This window comes from Beta vulgaris, chromosome 5 (assembly GCF_026745355.1).
Source record: "Beta vulgaris subsp. vulgaris cultivar EL10 chromosome 5, EL10.2, whole genome shotgun sequence".
Lineage (NCBI taxonomy): Eukaryota > Viridiplantae > Streptophyta > Magnoliopsida > Caryophyllales > Amaranthaceae > Beta > Beta vulgaris.
The window spans coordinates 56,848,406-56,866,652 of NC_079206.1; the positions used below are offsets into that span (position 1 = coordinate 56,848,406).

Here is an 18,247-nt window from a genome sequence, read left to right on the forward strand (position 1 = left end):
TGCCTGCCTGAAGGAGAGAAATTGAAAAAGATTACAAGGGTGGAAAGAAAAAATCCTCTCTCGTCCGGGGAAGGAGATTTTGATAAAAGCGGTAGCTCAAGCAATCCCGACATACATGATGAGTATTTTCAGAGTTCCGGATGGTCTATTGGATGAAATACTCTCACTATTGGCTATGTTTTGATGGGGAAACTCGAGCACAGGTGGCAAACTTCATTGGCACAATTGGGATTCCCTTTGTCTCCCGAAGGCATGGGAGGAATGGGGTTTAGGGATCTCAAAATTTTCAACCAAGCTCTATTGGCAAAACAAGAGTGAAGGCTCTATAGAGACACAAACTCGTTACTCTATTAAGTTCTTAAGGCTCGCTATTTTAAAAATAGTGACTTTGTTGATGATTTGAGGGGGTAAGACCGAAGTAAATCATGGAAGAGCATTTGGGGCGCCAAATCATTGTTACTTGAAGGCTTGAAATGGTGCTTTGGTAATGGGGCAGATATAAGAGCGTGGGATGATGCCTGGTTGCCCGGGGATGGTAGCTAACGTGTGCCAACTCTGATGGTGGAAAGTGACCCTAATATGCGTGTTATGGATCTTATTAACTTCGAGCATGGAGGATAGAATGTTGCTGTTATTAGTTCATGTTTTCTGGCTAAAGATGCTGCACTGATCCATAATATTCCCTTGTCAAAGTTTTGGCCAAGGGATAGTAGATATTGGTGGCCACAATCTAATGGGTATGTTCTATGTCAATTCAGCTTATTGGTTACGAATGCTTGGGCATACACGTACTTGGCAAGTCAACAATGGACAACATGAAAATGATATGTGGAGATTGGTGTGGTCTATTGAGGGTCCACCCAAACTTAAACACTTTATGTGGCGTGCTTGCAAGGGTAGTCTTGCTGTCAAGGAACGTATTTGTTACAGACACTATACTGCTGATAATATGTGTCAAATATGTGGTAAGGTTGAAATCATAATCCATTTTCTGTTTGAGTATGAGCATGATGCAAACATATGGCAATATAGAGGTTGGGTGCCTATCTGATGGACCTCCCTCCTCTTTCGCTGATTTCTTCTTGTGGCTGGTGGGAAAATTAAACAAGATTGAATTACACCAATTCATCACCCTTGCGTGGGCTGCCTGTCATTGTCGAAACAAAGCAATATACAAGGCTACTCCTTCTTCACCCATTCATGTTGTTACTGGATTTTGTAAGATGGTTGAAGACCACATCACCTACAACAATAATGTTTGCAAAAAGGCACTTGTTCTCTCAACTCCATCACTTGCAACATGGTGTAAACCCCCTAGTGTATGGGTAAAAGTAAATGTTGATGCTTATATAAGTGCTAATAATGGTGTGGGATTGAGTGTGGTTTTTCGTGGTTGTGATGGTAGCCTTATTGCTTGTAGGTGCTGCTATGCGATCAGGTGTATCACGGGATACAAGAACTGGTGAAGCAACAACAAAATAGTATGGCGTGATTGTGGCTCGCAGATTTGGCCTCTCCAAGGTATGGCTTGAGTGTGATGCATTGGTGGTTGTCTCGGCTATCTCGCATGAAATCGAAGGAGCTTCTCCTACTTTTCTTCTTTCAAAGGATATTATCACTTTTAGTAAGCCTTTTACTGGTTTCAATTATAGTCATGTAAGGACAGAGGGAAATATCGTTGCTCATTTGATGGCACGATGGAATATTGGCCTCAATGAGGAATTTATTTGTACGAACTCTTTTTCTCAACGTATCAAAGCTTTTGGCGGAGCTTGATTTAGCAAAATAATCCAACAAAACAATTGCCACCTAACAACACTAAAAAAGATTAAATACATAACAAATATGACAGACTAATTAAGCAAATTAAATTAAAGAAATTCAATGTAAAATAAAAGTACTAAACAAGTTAAGGGAGGGCAAGTATGGGCGGCTGTTGTGGGGGACGGTGGGCGGCTGCTGTGAGCGATAGGTAGACGACAATGGGCGGCAGAGACAACTAGTCGACGAGTGAATCACAAGAGAGTAGGGGTGTAAATAATGAAATAATTGTACATTTAACATTGTAAATAATGATATAACTAATTTTTTTTACATAATAACGAAAAAATAAACTACATAATTGTCTGTAAAACTCTAACACCTAAATGACGAAAATAATAACAAAAAATAATTAAAACCTACTTGTGTTATTCGATCTTCTCCGCCCCGTGTTTCTTTCTTCGGTCTTCTTCAAGCACTCATTCGTTCTTGGATCTTCGAGGCTCGAGTAGTGATAGTTATTCGATGTTCTTCTCGCAACGATTCTTTCTTCAATCTTCTTTGCCATAAGAGGAGAGAGAGAAATAAGTTAGAGAGATAAATGGGAAAATTCAAGAGAGAGAATGGGAGGAGATAGAGTAACGACTAGATTGAGTTAGGGTTTCGTAGGAGAGTATTAGAAAGTGAAACGTCTGAACTTCTTTTTGTCCTTCGGGTTTGTTAGTTAGAATGGGCTTATATTTTTAAAACCATCATAATCCCATATAACCATATTAAGTAGGTAAACTTCGGTTTGGTTCGTGTTTGTTGGTTTTTCAATATAAAAATCGAAACAACAAAAAATTTCAATCCAAACCAAACCAATTTTTTTTTGAAAGCAAACCGAATTACTAATGTGGTTCATTTTTCGTCTTTTAACTAAATAACTTACACGCTTACAAGAGAGAGAGAGAGAGAGAGAGGGAGAAAAAACATTGAGAGACTGAAAGGTTTAAAATGAGAAATTGGAGTCGTAGTTTGAATTTGGGGATTTATTGTAAACCGCTACTCTCAGTAGCGGTTTACAGTTGTCGAGTTATTAATTGTGGCTTAGATGTGCAAAAGGGCGCCTTGTAAACCACTTTTATGAGTAGCGGTCAAGTTTATGGAACAGCTGTTTCACTTAATGGTTTAATTTTCTTTTAACCGCTATTCAAATTTGCGGCTTACTAAGGTAAGTCACTATTATATGTAGCGGTTTTACTTAAGTAAAATAAAAAACATCTCCTCGCATGCTGTCATACGTGGACGGTGTGCATGAAACTAATTTGAAGTTTGGCGCATAGGAGGAATTAAAACTCAAAAATTATTTTTTTTCATCACTTGAATTACTCTACTTTATTGTGGTTCCAACTTCTCTTTCTACATTTTCACTTTCTTTATGTTGTTTGAGACTCTATGTTGTTTGAGAAGAGAGGAAATATTATTTTACACAAATAAAAATATTTCTTTTTTAAAAATTATAAATCTTTTGCTAATTCCCCAACCTCTCGTCCAAGTAAATAAATCTAAAAATCTATCTTCAATAATTATAAATACCCACCCACAAAAAATTAAAAAATTAAGAAAATCCATGTTGTGGGTGACCACAGTTAGAAACTTAGAATGTTAGATAATAGATTCCATGACACGGTTATAGAAGTATGTTAAATCCTAACGTCCGTTATGTCTGAAAAATTCAGCCTACATTACATACTCACAACTGTACTTTAAATGTCTTGTAACCGTGTGACGAACGTTAAAAAGAAAAGAAGAGAAGAGAACAATTCCAACAAAGACATCGTCTTTGACTCTAAAAACTCCAAACCCAACCCTCGTGACTTTCTGAATTTAAACACTTCCATTTTCTCTCTCCTCTTTCAATCTTATTTCATCTCATTTTCATCATCATCTTTTCCTAACCCAGAAATAAAAAAGGAACACAAATTTAACCCTTTTTTGTTGGATTTTTTTTATACTATTTGTTATCAATCTAGACCCCAGAATTGTGCTGAATTTTAGGTAAAGTTCTTGCCTTTTGCGTTGTTTTTTTCGATTTAATTGTTTTTTTCGATGGATATTATGTCAAGGAGTTTTGATTGAGGCTCAAATTAGGGTTTTCAATTTTTTTGATCAATTTGCTGATGTGGTTGAGCACCCAAGATAAAAGTTTGTAGATTTTAAGGGTTTGAGGTATTTGGGTTCCATTTTGTATCTTTAGATTTACAATGTGGGTTTTCTGGTGATTTGTGTCTTATGTTTTTGTTCCTTATTGTGGGTTTTGTTAATTTGGGATGGAAAAGTTATGTTATATTAATTTTGACAGATATTGAACAATATTAGGTTAGTTTGGGAATTATTTTTGTGTATATATTATTCTAATTTAGCCCTCTTTGTTAAAATTAATTGGGAATTTTTTGATTAATTTTTAATTTGGGGATAGGGGATATAATTATGACATGGGAAGGAACTAGAATTTGGTGGAATTTGTGTTGTATTTGAGACTAAACACTAAAGAGTGTAGTTTGTCGATGAATTTTGTATTGGTATGACAATGTGTCAGAGTGGTGATTTATTGGTCTTATTGCTGAATGTTTAGATGGTTCTGCATGCTTTATGTATTAGCTTTTTAGAGGCAGAAGTTTGTAAGGATGATGATGTAGTGTGCCTCTTTCCTGAATTACTAAATTTTTGGTGATCTGTCAGTTTTGATCCGGAAGATAAATGGGTGATGATCATGTGGTGTGTGTGGACCGTCTGATTACATCCGACTCTTTGCAATCGGCAAAAGGGACTGAGGTTTCGGAATCCTCTGGTGATAGTCATATTTATGTTGCTGAATCTTCCAACTCACTTCAACCCAAAGAGGTGGGAGAAGATGACGTGGCTGATGAAGAACAGCCACTTCTTCAGGTTGTTGAGTGCAGGATTTGTCAAGAGGAGGATAGTGCAAAGAATTTGGAGGTTCCTTGCTCTTGCAGTGGCAGTTTGAAGGTAACTATGTCATCTTTGTTTTAGCTTTTGGTACTTGGCCATCTATTAAGGGAATATATTGAGCATTTGAGCTATACATCTTTGATTTATGGAACTTTCTTTGTAATAATTCGTGATAATACTTATTTTTTTGCTGCTATACATGAGTGATTTAAAAAAAGAATTGATTTCATTACCATTTGTTATGACCAAAATTTCTGGGTATGTTAAATATGCATACTTGGTAATGGATACGAGGGACATGCTATGTAAGACTGCTAATTTTGTCATTTCTTTAGTTTATATTGCTGTATTGAACAATCTGTTTAATTGGAAGTTTCATAAATCTTGTTATCATACCTTTTTTTGCGATCATAAGGTTAACCAACTGTGATTCCATCTGGAATCAATGGCAAAGTTTTGAATGGACTTGACCTGTTGGCTGTTATCTTCTGTAAATCAGACTTGTTAAGAATGTGTCTGCTGTGCTCACTTCATTACATGGAATATGTAATTGGTGTTTGCTGGTGCATATTGAAACTTGACTAAAGTCTTTGGTAGTTTCTCGCTGTTCCAATGGTGATGAATTGTTCTTCATCGTGCATGCTACATGATCATTAACAATATGGTATCTTCACCGTCATTTGGCTTTGGCCCTGAAGCCTGTCTTACTGCCTATCAAGTGTCAAGTTTCTAGCATCTTCCTTTTTTTTAAATTTTATTTCTGATGACATTAACAGGTAACTGTTAAGCTTTACCCCTTGATTTAACACAAAAGATAGGTCATTATATACCCCTTGATATATGGGTAATGACCATATCTTAATGGTTAAAGTTACAGCGAGCTTAAGGTTTTCAAATAACTGAATGCTTCTACTTATACGGGTCCTCTTATTTTGGCCTTTTGTGTACATCAAGTCCTTGCATTTCCGGGCAACGTAATTGGTCTGTTCAATTCTAGTGTTTGGTTTAGATTATTCTTTTTATCATCCCGTGAAATCAAAGTTGTATACTTGGTTCACCTACAGAAGTATGGTGGAGTAACCATAATTTATCGTGGCTGGTGAAGTAGTTCTATGTGGATCTATCTTTTTTAAAACTTGTTGTGATACTCTAGTTTTATCTTGGGCAAAGAAAAAGGTTGATAAGTAATTTTACTATTACTACAGTACTAGTATATGATTCTTTTGTTTGAGGTGGATTATGTTTTTTTTTTTTTTATATATAGAGTTTGTGAAAGGTACGGAAACCAGAGCTGTAATTTTAGCATGTTTTTGTCTAAGATAGGATTTTGAAGGTGTGTAGTGTGCAATTTGTTTTCTGTACTCCTTTCATTCCTGTGCAAGTGTTTTTGAGCTCTCAGTTAAGTGTTACCTCACAACTTCTCCTATCTTTATTATCACTTAATGCATTTTCTTTGGAACACATTCGTCTCTTGATTCTTACATCATTACTGAATGGAGGTACTTGCATCATTTTCATACATTCTGTACTTCATGTGCAAAATTTAGAACAAAGCTTGAAAAGGGATGGAGGAGTATGTAATTGGTGTTTGCTCGTGCATATTAATACATTACATTGTGCCAGTGTTTTTCTTGGCTAATTATCTGCTTATAATTCAGTACGCTCATAGGAAATGCGTTCAGAGATGGTGCAATGAGAAAGGAGACATTATATGTGAGATCTGTCATCAGGTATGTTTATTTCTTGATCTTGATTGTCGACATTGCTGTTATCTTCATCTTTTTGACAATTTCTCTAGTGATAAGTGCTTGGATTTATGTGTTGGATGCCATTAGAGATGCTTGTTGTGTTAGTTTGCTGTTGTTGTGTTAAATTTTTACATTTTGGCGTACAGCTCTATATTTTCATTAGTTTATATATGGAGTAATATTACTTTGTGAATGAACGTAATACTCAAAGTATTTGGCAGCTTAGTGTTTTTATTCCTTCTTTATTTTAATCATACGAACTTTCCAAGATTGCTATGGTGCTACTGCTACCTGCTCAGCTATATCAGTTTAAATGAACGACGGAATTGACTTGTTGCTTCTTTGATCCTTGATGTGAGACTGGGTCTGTTTGTAGCGTCTTACTGAACTACTTTTTCTTGTCACATGGCAATATATGGCCTATATTTTGATTAGAAGGTGTTTATATCAGCAAGTGGGCTGGCATAGTGGCATCAGATTTACTGATATTGCTGTAATTCTGCAGTGCACAGGACCCACCAGTTAGGTCTTTTTTTCCCAGGAGTAGCTTTTTATGATTGGTGCCGGTCCTATTAGACAGTTTCTAGCTCTCTACCTTTTTTTTCTATATTCTAGTTTTGTACCTATTTGGCTTATGATTTGGTCCTTAGTTGCCATTACTGAGGTAACTAGTCAAGTTACTGTCATTGCAATTAAGGGTCTTATTGTCATACCGTTTTTCAATCATCGGGGGCATTTATATATGTATAGGTTTGAATTCCGTACCCAAGAAGCCTCGTTAATGTCATTTGGGTAATAGATTTGACATAATCACCAAAATCTGTGTGCTATGTCATGTCTTAAGATAGTTGTCATGTTATGCATCTCGTACAATCATCTAAGTTTTGCTGTTACATTACGTACATTGTGCTACTCTTGGTTTGGATATTCTTTCAAGTATAAACATAGTATGCACAGTAACGTTGCAGGTTTTGGGTATGAGCCAAAATTAGGCTTGATTATTGTTTTTTGTAATTTTGAAAATGGATAAGTTCTCTTTCTCGACAAGAAACAATTCTTTTGCCAGGATCTTAATTCTTAAGTGCATGGTGTGGTTGATATAAAATCTGCTACAAATTGCTTGCAGCTTGTATGACATATCATGTGCTTGATAATTTTCCTCTATATGTCCGCGTCTATTTGTGGATGCCCCTTCTGTGCTTCTTGTAGTTTCCATGTCTATTTCGTCAAATTTTTTATGTATATATATATATTTGAGCCACCAATAAGTTATCATCTTTTTTTTCTTGGTGTATAGCCTTATCAATCAGGTTATACTGCCCCACCACCTCCACCTACTGATGATACTGCGATCGACATCAGGTAACTTTGAGTGGTCTCTTCTTTTGATGCTTGTTACCTACCATTGTTACTTTCTCTTGTGGTACATGCTATATAGATTTGTCCCTTTTGTCTAGTATGTATATTCGGCTGATAGGACCTTTATATGAAGCTCATCTGCTATGCAGTAGTGTAAGATGACTAAGATCCCATTTCTTATATTGTCTGTTTCTGCTTGTAGTGCCCAGTGGACAGTGTCCGGTGCACCATTAGATTTGAATGACCCACGACTTCTGGCGATGGCAGCAGCTGAACGACGCTTATTGGAAGCTGAGTATGATGAGTATGCTGATTCTAATGCCAATGGAGCAGCATTTTGCCGCTCTGCTGCCCTCATTGTAAGTTGGATTATTGTGTTCTCTCCCACGTTCTACTCATACTCCCGTTTTAACCTAAATAGTCATATTCTCATATCCAACCCTAGGGCGTCCTGGTAGCTTAAGCGCTTGGATACACAAGTAAATAGTCTTCTGTATTGGAAAACTTGGTGTGCACTTGTTCATGGATTGAACTTGTTTGGGCTAACTAAGAATGGTTACATCTCTTGGCTAATTTTTGAGAATTTGGAAATCCATTTCTTTTTGATGTGGTCACATAAATTTACTTTTTAAACGCTTTATAATAGAATAAGTTTCACAAGTACTGGAATGTTTAAGGAGAATAAATTCTTATAATATTAGAGTTGGGTTACTTCATACAACACATTCAAGAGTTGGAAGCATTGGAAGTTTAATGTATGGGTTATATGTGCTCACATGGCCATACTTCAGTTTTTTAGATCAGACCCTAGAGTCTGACTATTTGGCGTGTTAAGGCTCCACCTCATGTTGGGTTAAGGGCTTAGTTGAACCCTCTCTTTTTCTTAACATTCTCTAAGTTCATTGAACTATGGTCAAAGGACCCTTTATTTCCTAACTCTGGGCATAGATTAGTGTTGCTTAGGTTTCTATTAGACATCTCGGGTTTCTCACAATATGATAAGCTGGATCTTATTATAAAGATACGTATGTATATATTATGACCCCCTCCCCAGTCCTTTTGGTTTCTTGTTCTTCTATATCTAGGCCCACTATATGTTGTCATTCTGGTTTTTTACTCTGTTTTTTTGCAGTTGATGGCCCTGTTGCTCTTGAGGCATGCTCTCTATGTGACAAGTCCTGATGGAGAGGAGGATGATGTCTCCACCTTCTTCTCTGTGAGTAATGCAATTAGTTTGTGTTTTGTTGCCTTCTGTTTGTTGCACATTCTGTTGACTGGTTTCTTCTTGGCAGCTTTTCTTGCTTCGGGCTGCTGGTTTTCTTCTTCCATGCTACATAATGGCTTGGGCTATCAGTATATTGCAACGGCGGAGGCAAAGACAGGTTGGTTACTTAAATTGTGTTTCGTGTTCTGAACCTGTTGTATGTTCATGATCTATGTATGAGCAAAAAACCAATTATTTTTATGGACTCATTTCTTTTCATTGACAACTTGTTTTGTGTTACATTCATTTGAAATTATTCATCTTTATAAAAGCACAAAGCTCATTTGTAAACAAATCTCATCTATGTTTTTCGCTCAATTGATAGACGAGAGCCGGACATGGAAGTCTTAAATGCACTGAGAGCTTTGAACAAGCATTAGTTTTTTCTTTTCTCTAATACAACTATACAAGTAAAATTCCATCTGAAAGAAAAAGTAAAGCATCTCAATAACATGCTACTCAACAAGAAAAATCCTTGAGGACAAATATCGTGGGGAAATCAACTTTTATGTTATTGATCCACCAACCATGAATTATTCTTCATCCTTTTTTATATTTTGGATGGGAATGAGGAGGGGTGCAAATTGGAAGAGACCTATCCATCCCCTTTCCATTTTCACTATTTAAGGTCAATAATCATACATTTTATAAATTATCTTTGGGTACTTGTTATATTTTCGAGGTGTAATTGTTGACGCTTTAACTACAGTAAATAATGACCAAAGATTGGATGTAGAGAACCTGAAAAGGCAAGCGCGAAGTAATATAGATATACAAAAATTTTGATTTCACTATGTTGGAATCTTCCAAATATCTGGTTAAGCTTTTTCAAGCTCGAAAATGGTGGGGAAAGAAAAAAAATGGTGCAGGGAGGATTAAGGAGGGAAGAGGAAGAAGAAGAGGAGGGAGGAGGAAGGAAGACGGAAGAAGAAGAAGAAGAAGAAGAGGAGGTGGGAGGACATGGTGGAGGAGAGAAAAGAAGGGAGGTGGAGGTGGTGGTTTTGGGCTTGTGGTTGTTGGTGGTGAGTGGTGATGGGACTGGATGAAATAAATAGGGGAAGAAAAACAAAAAAATGGAATGCAAGATACATATCGGCAGTTTTAGTTAAAATGGGCGGGCGTTAGCTTCACACTAAACAAGCTAGTTTTTATGTGCGAAGATACGTAGAAAATTAATTTCTTTTAGGAGATGAAGAAAATTAAATTAATTATTAATTATTTCTAATAAATTAGGAATATTTGTATTGTTGATGGCTTTCTTTTTATAATATTTTTTTATTTTTTAAAATTAATTAGGTAGTTTCTTTTTTTTTTATTTTTTCATTAAAGTAGTTAGAATAGAAATGTTATGAGGGTAAAATGGGGTTTCTAATATTTTGGTGTCCTACCCCTCTTCCCATATAGAATAGAGATGAGTTGTTCCTGAACACTAAATAAATGAGTTGTTCCTGAACATGTACGAATGAATGATCTTGGGTTAATGTGCAAATTCATATATAAAACGAGCTTAACAGTTTTCACCAGGTGTCTTGGGCCTCTTTTGGCTCATTCAAACCCTTTAAAGTTGCCATTTACCTATTTAAAAGGAACTTAGAACACTTATAATCTATGTATGCCCTTACAATTGCATCCTTCTCTATCAAGGATAACTATCAATCAACTTGTCAACATATCTGGCTTTCCTATTTTCATTCCAATACCACCACCCTAGAGTATCCCAAAGCACCCCCTATCTGTCTTGTGTACTTGCCATATTGTTGGGCAGAGACATGTTTTCATTTTAATTGGAAATGCACCTATTATTCTAAGATATTGTTTTGGGCCATTCGGGAGGGTTGGGTGCTTTTTCTTCTTTTCTCTCTCTCTCTCTCTCTCTTGGAGAGGGGGTCGCGTAAAATGGGGGCATCCATTTTGTTTATTGCTGGGGATTTGAAATGCTCGGTACAGATGGGGAGTAAAGCTCTAGTACGGAATTTTTTTTTATCACAATGTGTCTCATTGCAACCCAACTCTCAAGTATTACCTATCCTGCCATATTCACAAATTTACATAACTTACTCATGTTATTTGAGGTTGCTTCTGTGGCAATAGCGTAAAGTACTAGAACACAATATAAGACGTGATCCAAAAATGGATAAGCAATATGAGACATAGGATGAGAAGCAAAGGGCTGAAGTGAAGGTTGATCCACCTTTGACGGTGATACATATTTCTTGTCCTGTTCAGGGATATATCTAGGGGAGATGTCCAAAGCTTCAATTAACCAAGCAAACTTTCTTTGTAACATTTCAGAATATGCTACTTCTTTCAATGGCCTTTTTTTTTTTCCTTGTGTATTCAATTGGATATGATTATTATATGAGACAAAAGCGATCAAGTTGACTTGGTAGTGGTGGATATGCGCCATGCTCCAGAAAACAAAGGGTTGAAAGTAAAAGGGAAAAAAGATTTGAAATGTAAAGTGAAAATATGGAGAGAAGGCAACAGCAACAGTCGCTGCTCCTATTAGGCCCCTTTAAACAATTGAGGTGTTCTGGTACTTACATCAGTTACAACTTACATGCCCTCTTTCTGTCCTTTCTCTTCTCAATGCTATTCTCTCTGTATTGTTATCTGAAGAAACTGGCATTGTCTTCAAGATTATGTACCGGGTTTGGAGTGGTCTCCATGGGGAATTGAGGCTATATAATTCATTCATCTTGAAATCGGTTAAGTTAATCTCTTTTCGTGTAATGATGATATCCAATTTGATTATATCAAATCTTTTTGGCAATAGTAAGTTTGATCTGTTCTACCGAGGTCTATGGTTTAAGGCCATATACTGTATAGCCTTACTAAATCTATATGCTTTTGCATGAATGTAAATAATTTATCAAAGTGTATATTTTGATTTTGGGACTAAGGAGTATATGCTAGTTTAAGTTGAATTTCCTAATTTTTCTTTGATGAGGATATTAACTGCACCATAACTCTTTTTATCCCAGTAGTTTGCAATAATATATACTACCTCTGTTTCTTATAATAAGTGCAACACTTTTCTTATTTGGAATAGTCATAATAAGTGCAACCAAGCTCAAAATAGTATAAAAAATTCAATATTATTACAAATATGCCACCAAAAAGCAAGAGGGGATCACAACTGTGTTTGTTTCATCACTTGAATTACTGTACTTTATTGTGGTCCCAACTTTCTCTCTCTACATTCCTTGTTATTCCCCACTTTCTCTATGTTGCACTTATTAAACGGAGGAAGTATTTCTTTTTCTTTTGTGTAATGAATGGTGGTCATTCTTTTCCGTGTGTCTCATGTTACTCACAGGAAGCAGCAGCATTGGCAGCAGGTGAAGTTGCGTATGTAATACAGGCAGGACAGCATGGAGGCGTGCACTTCACCATAGCCCCTGGACCTGCAGTTGCTCATCACCCTGAGCCACCACATCAATAACGTGATGGAGTTTATAAACATAGTATCCAATTGAGTATGAAGTTACGAGTTTCTCGTAGAGCTGTTGGTTTACAAGATTGCCAATTTTATTGGCGTAAAAACTACCCACCGTGCTGTAAACATTTCTCAGTAACTTATACTACTATTTACCAAAGATATACTGATGGAAAAGGGTCTTGCAACTCTCTACCTACAGCTCTCCATTTGCTTGTACATAAAAATCATCACCGGCGCATTAGTAATATGTATTATTCGTAGCGCTTGAGAGTGCTACTGGCAACAATTTTATCGAGTCTCTCGTTAATTTCATCCCTGTAAGATTTATTTATTTCCTTCACTAATGCTTTTTAAGAGGAGTTTTCCTGCAAGGGAGCAAGTAATATATTTGTTTTCTGCACCTCACTTATTGGCTTTTAAAGCTTTAAATCACGACCCAGGAGCTACTGTATATAACTGAAGGTAATACAGAACTTGTTCTCCACTGAACAGATAAGAGGATCGTATGCACGTCACATATCAAATGAAATCGTACCAAATGCCCTGTCTTCTAATGTTCAACGGAGAACAATTTTCCAAATAGCCGGACTTAATCCAAATGTAAACTATGTGATTCTTTGGGTTTGAACGAGTACATATCTTTTGTCTCTTATCATGTTCAGCAGGGAACGGTTACTTGAAAAGCTAGATTCACCATCTTCAAGTAGTTATAAGACAATAAGTACAGATATCTACTTTGATCAGCAGGCGTGCTCAGTTTATTTAGTACATTGCTAAGCTTTTAAATGACATTTGACTAATGGTAAGTTCTCATGGTTGGCCATTGGCATATTCTTAACTACCCTGAGTGGTCGTTTTGCCTCGGACGTCGCGAACTTGCCATTAGTACGATTGGGTGATTCTTTGCTCTTCTTTCTTTGTCATTTTGGCTATCTGGCCAATGGTACAAGAGAGAGGAGGGGTGCTATACTGATTTCTGAGGGCTCTAAGATTTGGTCTTAATGTAAGTGAAAGTGAGAAGAGATCTTGGGGTGATATTGGACCGTTTTTATTGTTCCTCTTATTAAAAAAAAACTTGTGTTATAAAAGTTCAAATTTGATAGCAACAGGTCATGGTTTATGTTCTGCACTTTAAATCACTATGCTAAAGCCAAAGAGAGAGAGATTAAAGACCCACAATATTAGAATATCTAGGCTATTGGGAGTATATTACTCCTATTTTTTTTCTTTTTTCTTTGTCCGTTGGACCATACTCATCTCCTTTATTTTAGAAATCAAAGCTTTATTTATGATTTTGTCTTGAAGTTTTGTAATATAAAGTGTAACAATTTAATGCACCAAAAATTCACTTTGAGAAATTATAAGCCCATTATAGTATTAGGAATCAACAGTTCATAATTCATACACATGACACATCCATTTTTTTTCTTTTCAAAGTGACCTAATTAATTATGAGTAGCTTTTTTGTTAAAGAGAAAAAAAAAGCAATTATGTCAATTGTAATGGCAATTCAATCATATTTCTTATATTTTCTCCATCTAAGAAGAGGAGTAATATTCGGATGCTAAAAAGATAATAAGTGAATGATGTCATAATATTGGCGAGATTTGGGAGTGGTTTTCCACCATTTCATCACTAATTATATTATCTTGCCAAGTTCTATTTGCTCTCATGTGGATGTTGAGAATAATCCACATTGTTTGTGTACAACATATTAGGATAGGCCGATAGGGGTTTATGATATTATAATATCATTTACGAATTGATGAAGTGTTGCAAAAAAGTATCTGAATGATATGTGAATGTTGAAAACGATTGTTTCTAATAGCATTATGGCTCAAAAGTAAAGATAGATTAAAGAAAGAAGAAAAAGGTGGATTAGAGAGATAAAACAACAATGAAGGGAAAAAAATGTGGTGATATGTTGGAAAGAAAAGGCGGTGTTAACTAAAAGGGAGATGTAAACACTTTTCAAAACAACTTTTAGAAAAAGATAAGGTTCATTATCAAACTTCTTCGGTGGTGAACAAGAGAAGGGAGGGTGGCGAAGCCTTTGTCTTAAGTGCTATGTGGTTGGCTTCAAAAAGACCAATTTTGGATAGATTAGAGGCATATGGTCAAGGCACATCTAACTAGGTAGGCCAAAGCTAATCAAGGATGATCATGACAAAGACATACAACTTGAGGGAGGTGTGTTTTGGTAACGGCTTATATATATTAAATGGTTCATTCATAAATGATTTAGCTTGCTAGTTTGGATCGAACCTATCCATACACCGTGTAGATACCATGATATTATGAGACACTTCGATCTCCTTATATTCATACATTAAAAAAAAATTAAAATTAACTCCATGAAGCAAAAGGCGAGTAATAATTTTAAAATACAAAATTGTTTCATGAAATGCTTTTAAACATAATGGATATGAATAGAAGTGTATGCAAATGATACATATAAATTTATTTAATTGTAATAGATATTCAGAGAATAATGAAACTCTGCCTCAATTAGAATTTGATCACAAGGATGATTGTTAGTATATTATAATTTAAAATTTGATATAATGTCTAATAATTATCCAAAATAACAATTTATGTATCTAAGCTTATACAACTTAGGGAAAGATTGATTATAAAGGATAATCCTATTCAAATTCAAGTATAAAAAAAACATGGTGTACTTTTTGAGAAATTAGAGGGCACTTATTTGGAGATAATGGTTAAGTGCATTCTTTTAAGTGCTTTGAGTAAAAATATATTGTAGGGCTTAAGGATGGAAAACCCGAAGGAGTGGGAAGAAAAGCATAAAGAGATATCCATTGGGCACAAGAAACCACGACACCAAATTTTGATGCATAGAGAGAAGTGCTTGGATTTCCTAAAGTAAATGAATTAACATGAAAGCAATCACTTAGGTTTGGATTTTCTATTCCTTATCTAAGTTCCCTCTTCTCTGTGTTTATTCTACTTTAAAGGGTTTCTTGCAAGAGTTGCAACTGTACCAACTGTTGTATATGTCTCCTAACTTTGCTTCTGGTATATTTAAATACCCAATAATGTTTATATTAACACCACTTTAGTATCTATGATGATAATCCCAATGCACTATTGTACAGTGTATTTGTTGTTCATTTACCTTTACTTAGAGGACCTACTCATTAAGAAAGATTTAGTTTGGAGTATTGTTTTCTTGGTTGGTAAGGTAATAGACTAATAGTAGTAAATCAAACATCTACTTAGGGGTTGTTTGGTTAACATTATTTAATATAGGAAGTTAAAAATTTTAGGAATTGGAATTGTTTGGTGTTGTTTGGTTGACAAATTCATGGAAAGTAGAAATTCCTAGGAAGTTCCACTTCCCACAAAATGGAGGAAGTTACTTACTTAGGGGACCTAGGTAAGCGGAAATTCCCATGGGAATTTTCATTTCCCTTGAATCACCAAACAACATCTAGCAATTTCTAGGAAATACAATTACATGGGAAGATAATATTCCAAAAAATTTGCACTTCCTACATTCAACCAAACGAGCACTTAATAGTTTTGTAGGCCAGATCTTTGGAAATAGGTGGAAATCATAGTTGTACCACCCTCATTTTTTTTGTTGTATTGCTATTAGCCAAAAAGACATTGTTGTATTACATATTCATAATACTATACTTTCCTTTTGTTTCACGATGTCTCATTTATTTGGCAAATCTCCAACTTGAATGGCCAGATATGCTAGTTTCTCATTGTTCGTTCACAACTAATACGCACTAAGGGCTCTAGTATATCTTTAAATGTTAATCCCTATGCACAATTGTATTTTTTTATATGCTAGAGAGGCAGAGCTAATAAACAACAAGGAAAAAGCAAAAAAAAAAAAACAAGAACAAAAAACAACTACAAACTACTGAGGAACGAGACGCGAAAAAGCCACACCACGAGCATCCTTAACTAAAATTCTATGGAGATCTAATGGAGCATCTTCAAGAAGCACCAATCCCTCGGATTAAACCACTCCTTGATTAGCCAACCAATCCACTGCTCAGTTGCCTTCTTTAAATACATGAACAATCTCAACCACCCAATCAACACTAATCAAACTTTTACATCGCAGCTAAGCGGATTGGACCGAATAGCTTGCATACAAGATTGATTATCAAGTTGGATCATCAAATGAGTTATTTACATATTTCTAGCTAGCTCAAGGCCCTTCAGTAAGGCCATAACTTCTGCTCGAAATGCAGTGCAAACTCCAAAATTAGCTGAAATGGCCAAGATAAATGAACCACAACTATTGCGAATAATATCCCCGCCACCAGTCGCACCTGGGAAGCCACGAGCAGCACCATTCGTGTTGAGTGCATACCATCCATGAGGGGGTTTATTCCAGTTGATAAACGACCTTTCCTCTCCTTTGGGTTTAGTCAGGCCATTTTCATTATCTCTCTCATGAATGGCACGCCACATTTCATCAAATCTGATACGAAGGAAAGCACCTACATCGACATGGACTTCACCACCTCTACCAAACACAAACATGTTTGTCCATCTCCAAAGCCACCATAAAGTAACAGAGAAATAAGTAGGTCATGTTTCATGTTCCACATGCTCAAGATTGTAGCAAAGCCAATATTTTATATTGCCTTGCATAAATACATGGCTGATTGCAGTCCCCCATACGTTTCCACACTTTTGGCTGCGGGACAATCACATAAGATGTGGAGATTAGATTCGGCAGCACCACCACACACAAAGCATGCAGGTGAGTCAGTGAGTTTCCTTTTAAATCGATTGAGGTTTCCCATTAATCGGTCATCGCAGAACAACCAAAGAAAAGTTCGAATTCTCTGTTGGATGGGTGTGGACCAGATAGTGTTCCATATAATGTCTTCATATTTAGTATTATCTTTTCTAATAATACAGATGGCTGATTTAATGGAGAACTTCCCTTTGGGACCATTATCCCAATAAAGCAGATCTTCCACGTTAGGGCTTGTAACCACTTCATGGACTTGAATTTGTTTCAGCATGTATGGGTTCATATAAGGGGTAAAATCCTCCCATTTCCAGCCTACACCATCCCCCCACATTTCCTGTACAATAGCCCCAAGGATATCCACCGGAGGTGCTTGCGTCACAAATTGAATAAGTGGGACATTAGAAACCCAATTATGATCCCAAAAGAGTTTTTTGATCCATTCCCTACTGCCACCCTAATGCCTTCACAGAGAAGCTTTGTGTTTTCCGAGATGCCAGTCCAAACATTAGACATTCCAGGCTTGGCCACAAACATGTCCGAGTCATAACGACCCTTACAATATTTGGCCCTTAAGACCCTTGATCATAAAGAATATGGTTCGGTGAGTGGGCACCAACCAAGGTTGTGAGGAAAGCCATATTTGCTTGACGAGCCGAAGTGAAACTCATGCCACCTTGCGCTATAGGTCGTTGAACCGTGTCCCAAGAAATCAAATTCACCTTCTTATGCTTTTCATACCCTCCCCATACAAACCTCATTGTCTTCTTATCAATGTCATCACAAATGGATTTGGGGGATTTTTGCTGTTTGCATAGAATAATAGGCAAGAGTCGAGATTGTGGACGTAGCTAAAGTCATTCTCCCCGCAAGTGATAGGTATTTCGTCTTCCAACCCGCTAGACGCCTATCCAATATTTCACATATATGGTTGAACGTTTCACGAGTAACACGCCTTGTGAATGTTGGCATTC

General features: G+C 36.3%; 1 protein-coding gene across 1 annotated transcript; it reads left to right on the forward strand.

Annotated features, from left to right (window-relative positions):
- The first annotated feature begins 3,538 nt into the window (after window positions 1-3,538).
- Window positions 3,539-12,869, forward strand: LOC104894048 (hypothetical protein). The gene is made up of 8 exons (XM_010680216.4): window positions 3,539-3,801; window positions 4,486-4,773; window positions 6,375-6,446; window positions 7,762-7,826; window positions 8,026-8,182; window positions 8,956-9,039; window positions 9,116-9,205; window positions 12,407-12,869. Exons 2-8 carry the CDS (start codon window positions 4,504-4,506, stop codon window positions 12,530-12,532), a joined length of 864 nt encoding a protein of 287 aa, XP_010678518.1. The 5' UTR covers window positions 3,539-3,801; window positions 4,486-4,503; the 3' UTR covers window positions 12,533-12,869.
- Window positions 12,870-18,247: the final 5,378 nt, after the last annotated feature.

Excerpts from the sequence above, each read along its gene's own strand:
- LOC104894048 (XM_010680216.4), top strand. The coding sequence starts at position 4,504 with ATGGGTGATGATCATGTGGTGTGTGTGGACCGTCTGATTACATCCGAC. Across the intron at positions 4,774-6,374 it reads CTTGCAGTGGCAGTTTGAAG|TACGCTCATAGGAAATGCGT; the intron begins GTAACTATGTCA and ends CTTATAATTCAG. Across the intron at positions 8,183-8,955 it reads GCCGCTCTGCTGCCCTCATT|TTGATGGCCCTGTTGCTCTT; the intron begins GTAAGTTGGATT and ends GTTTTTTTGCAG.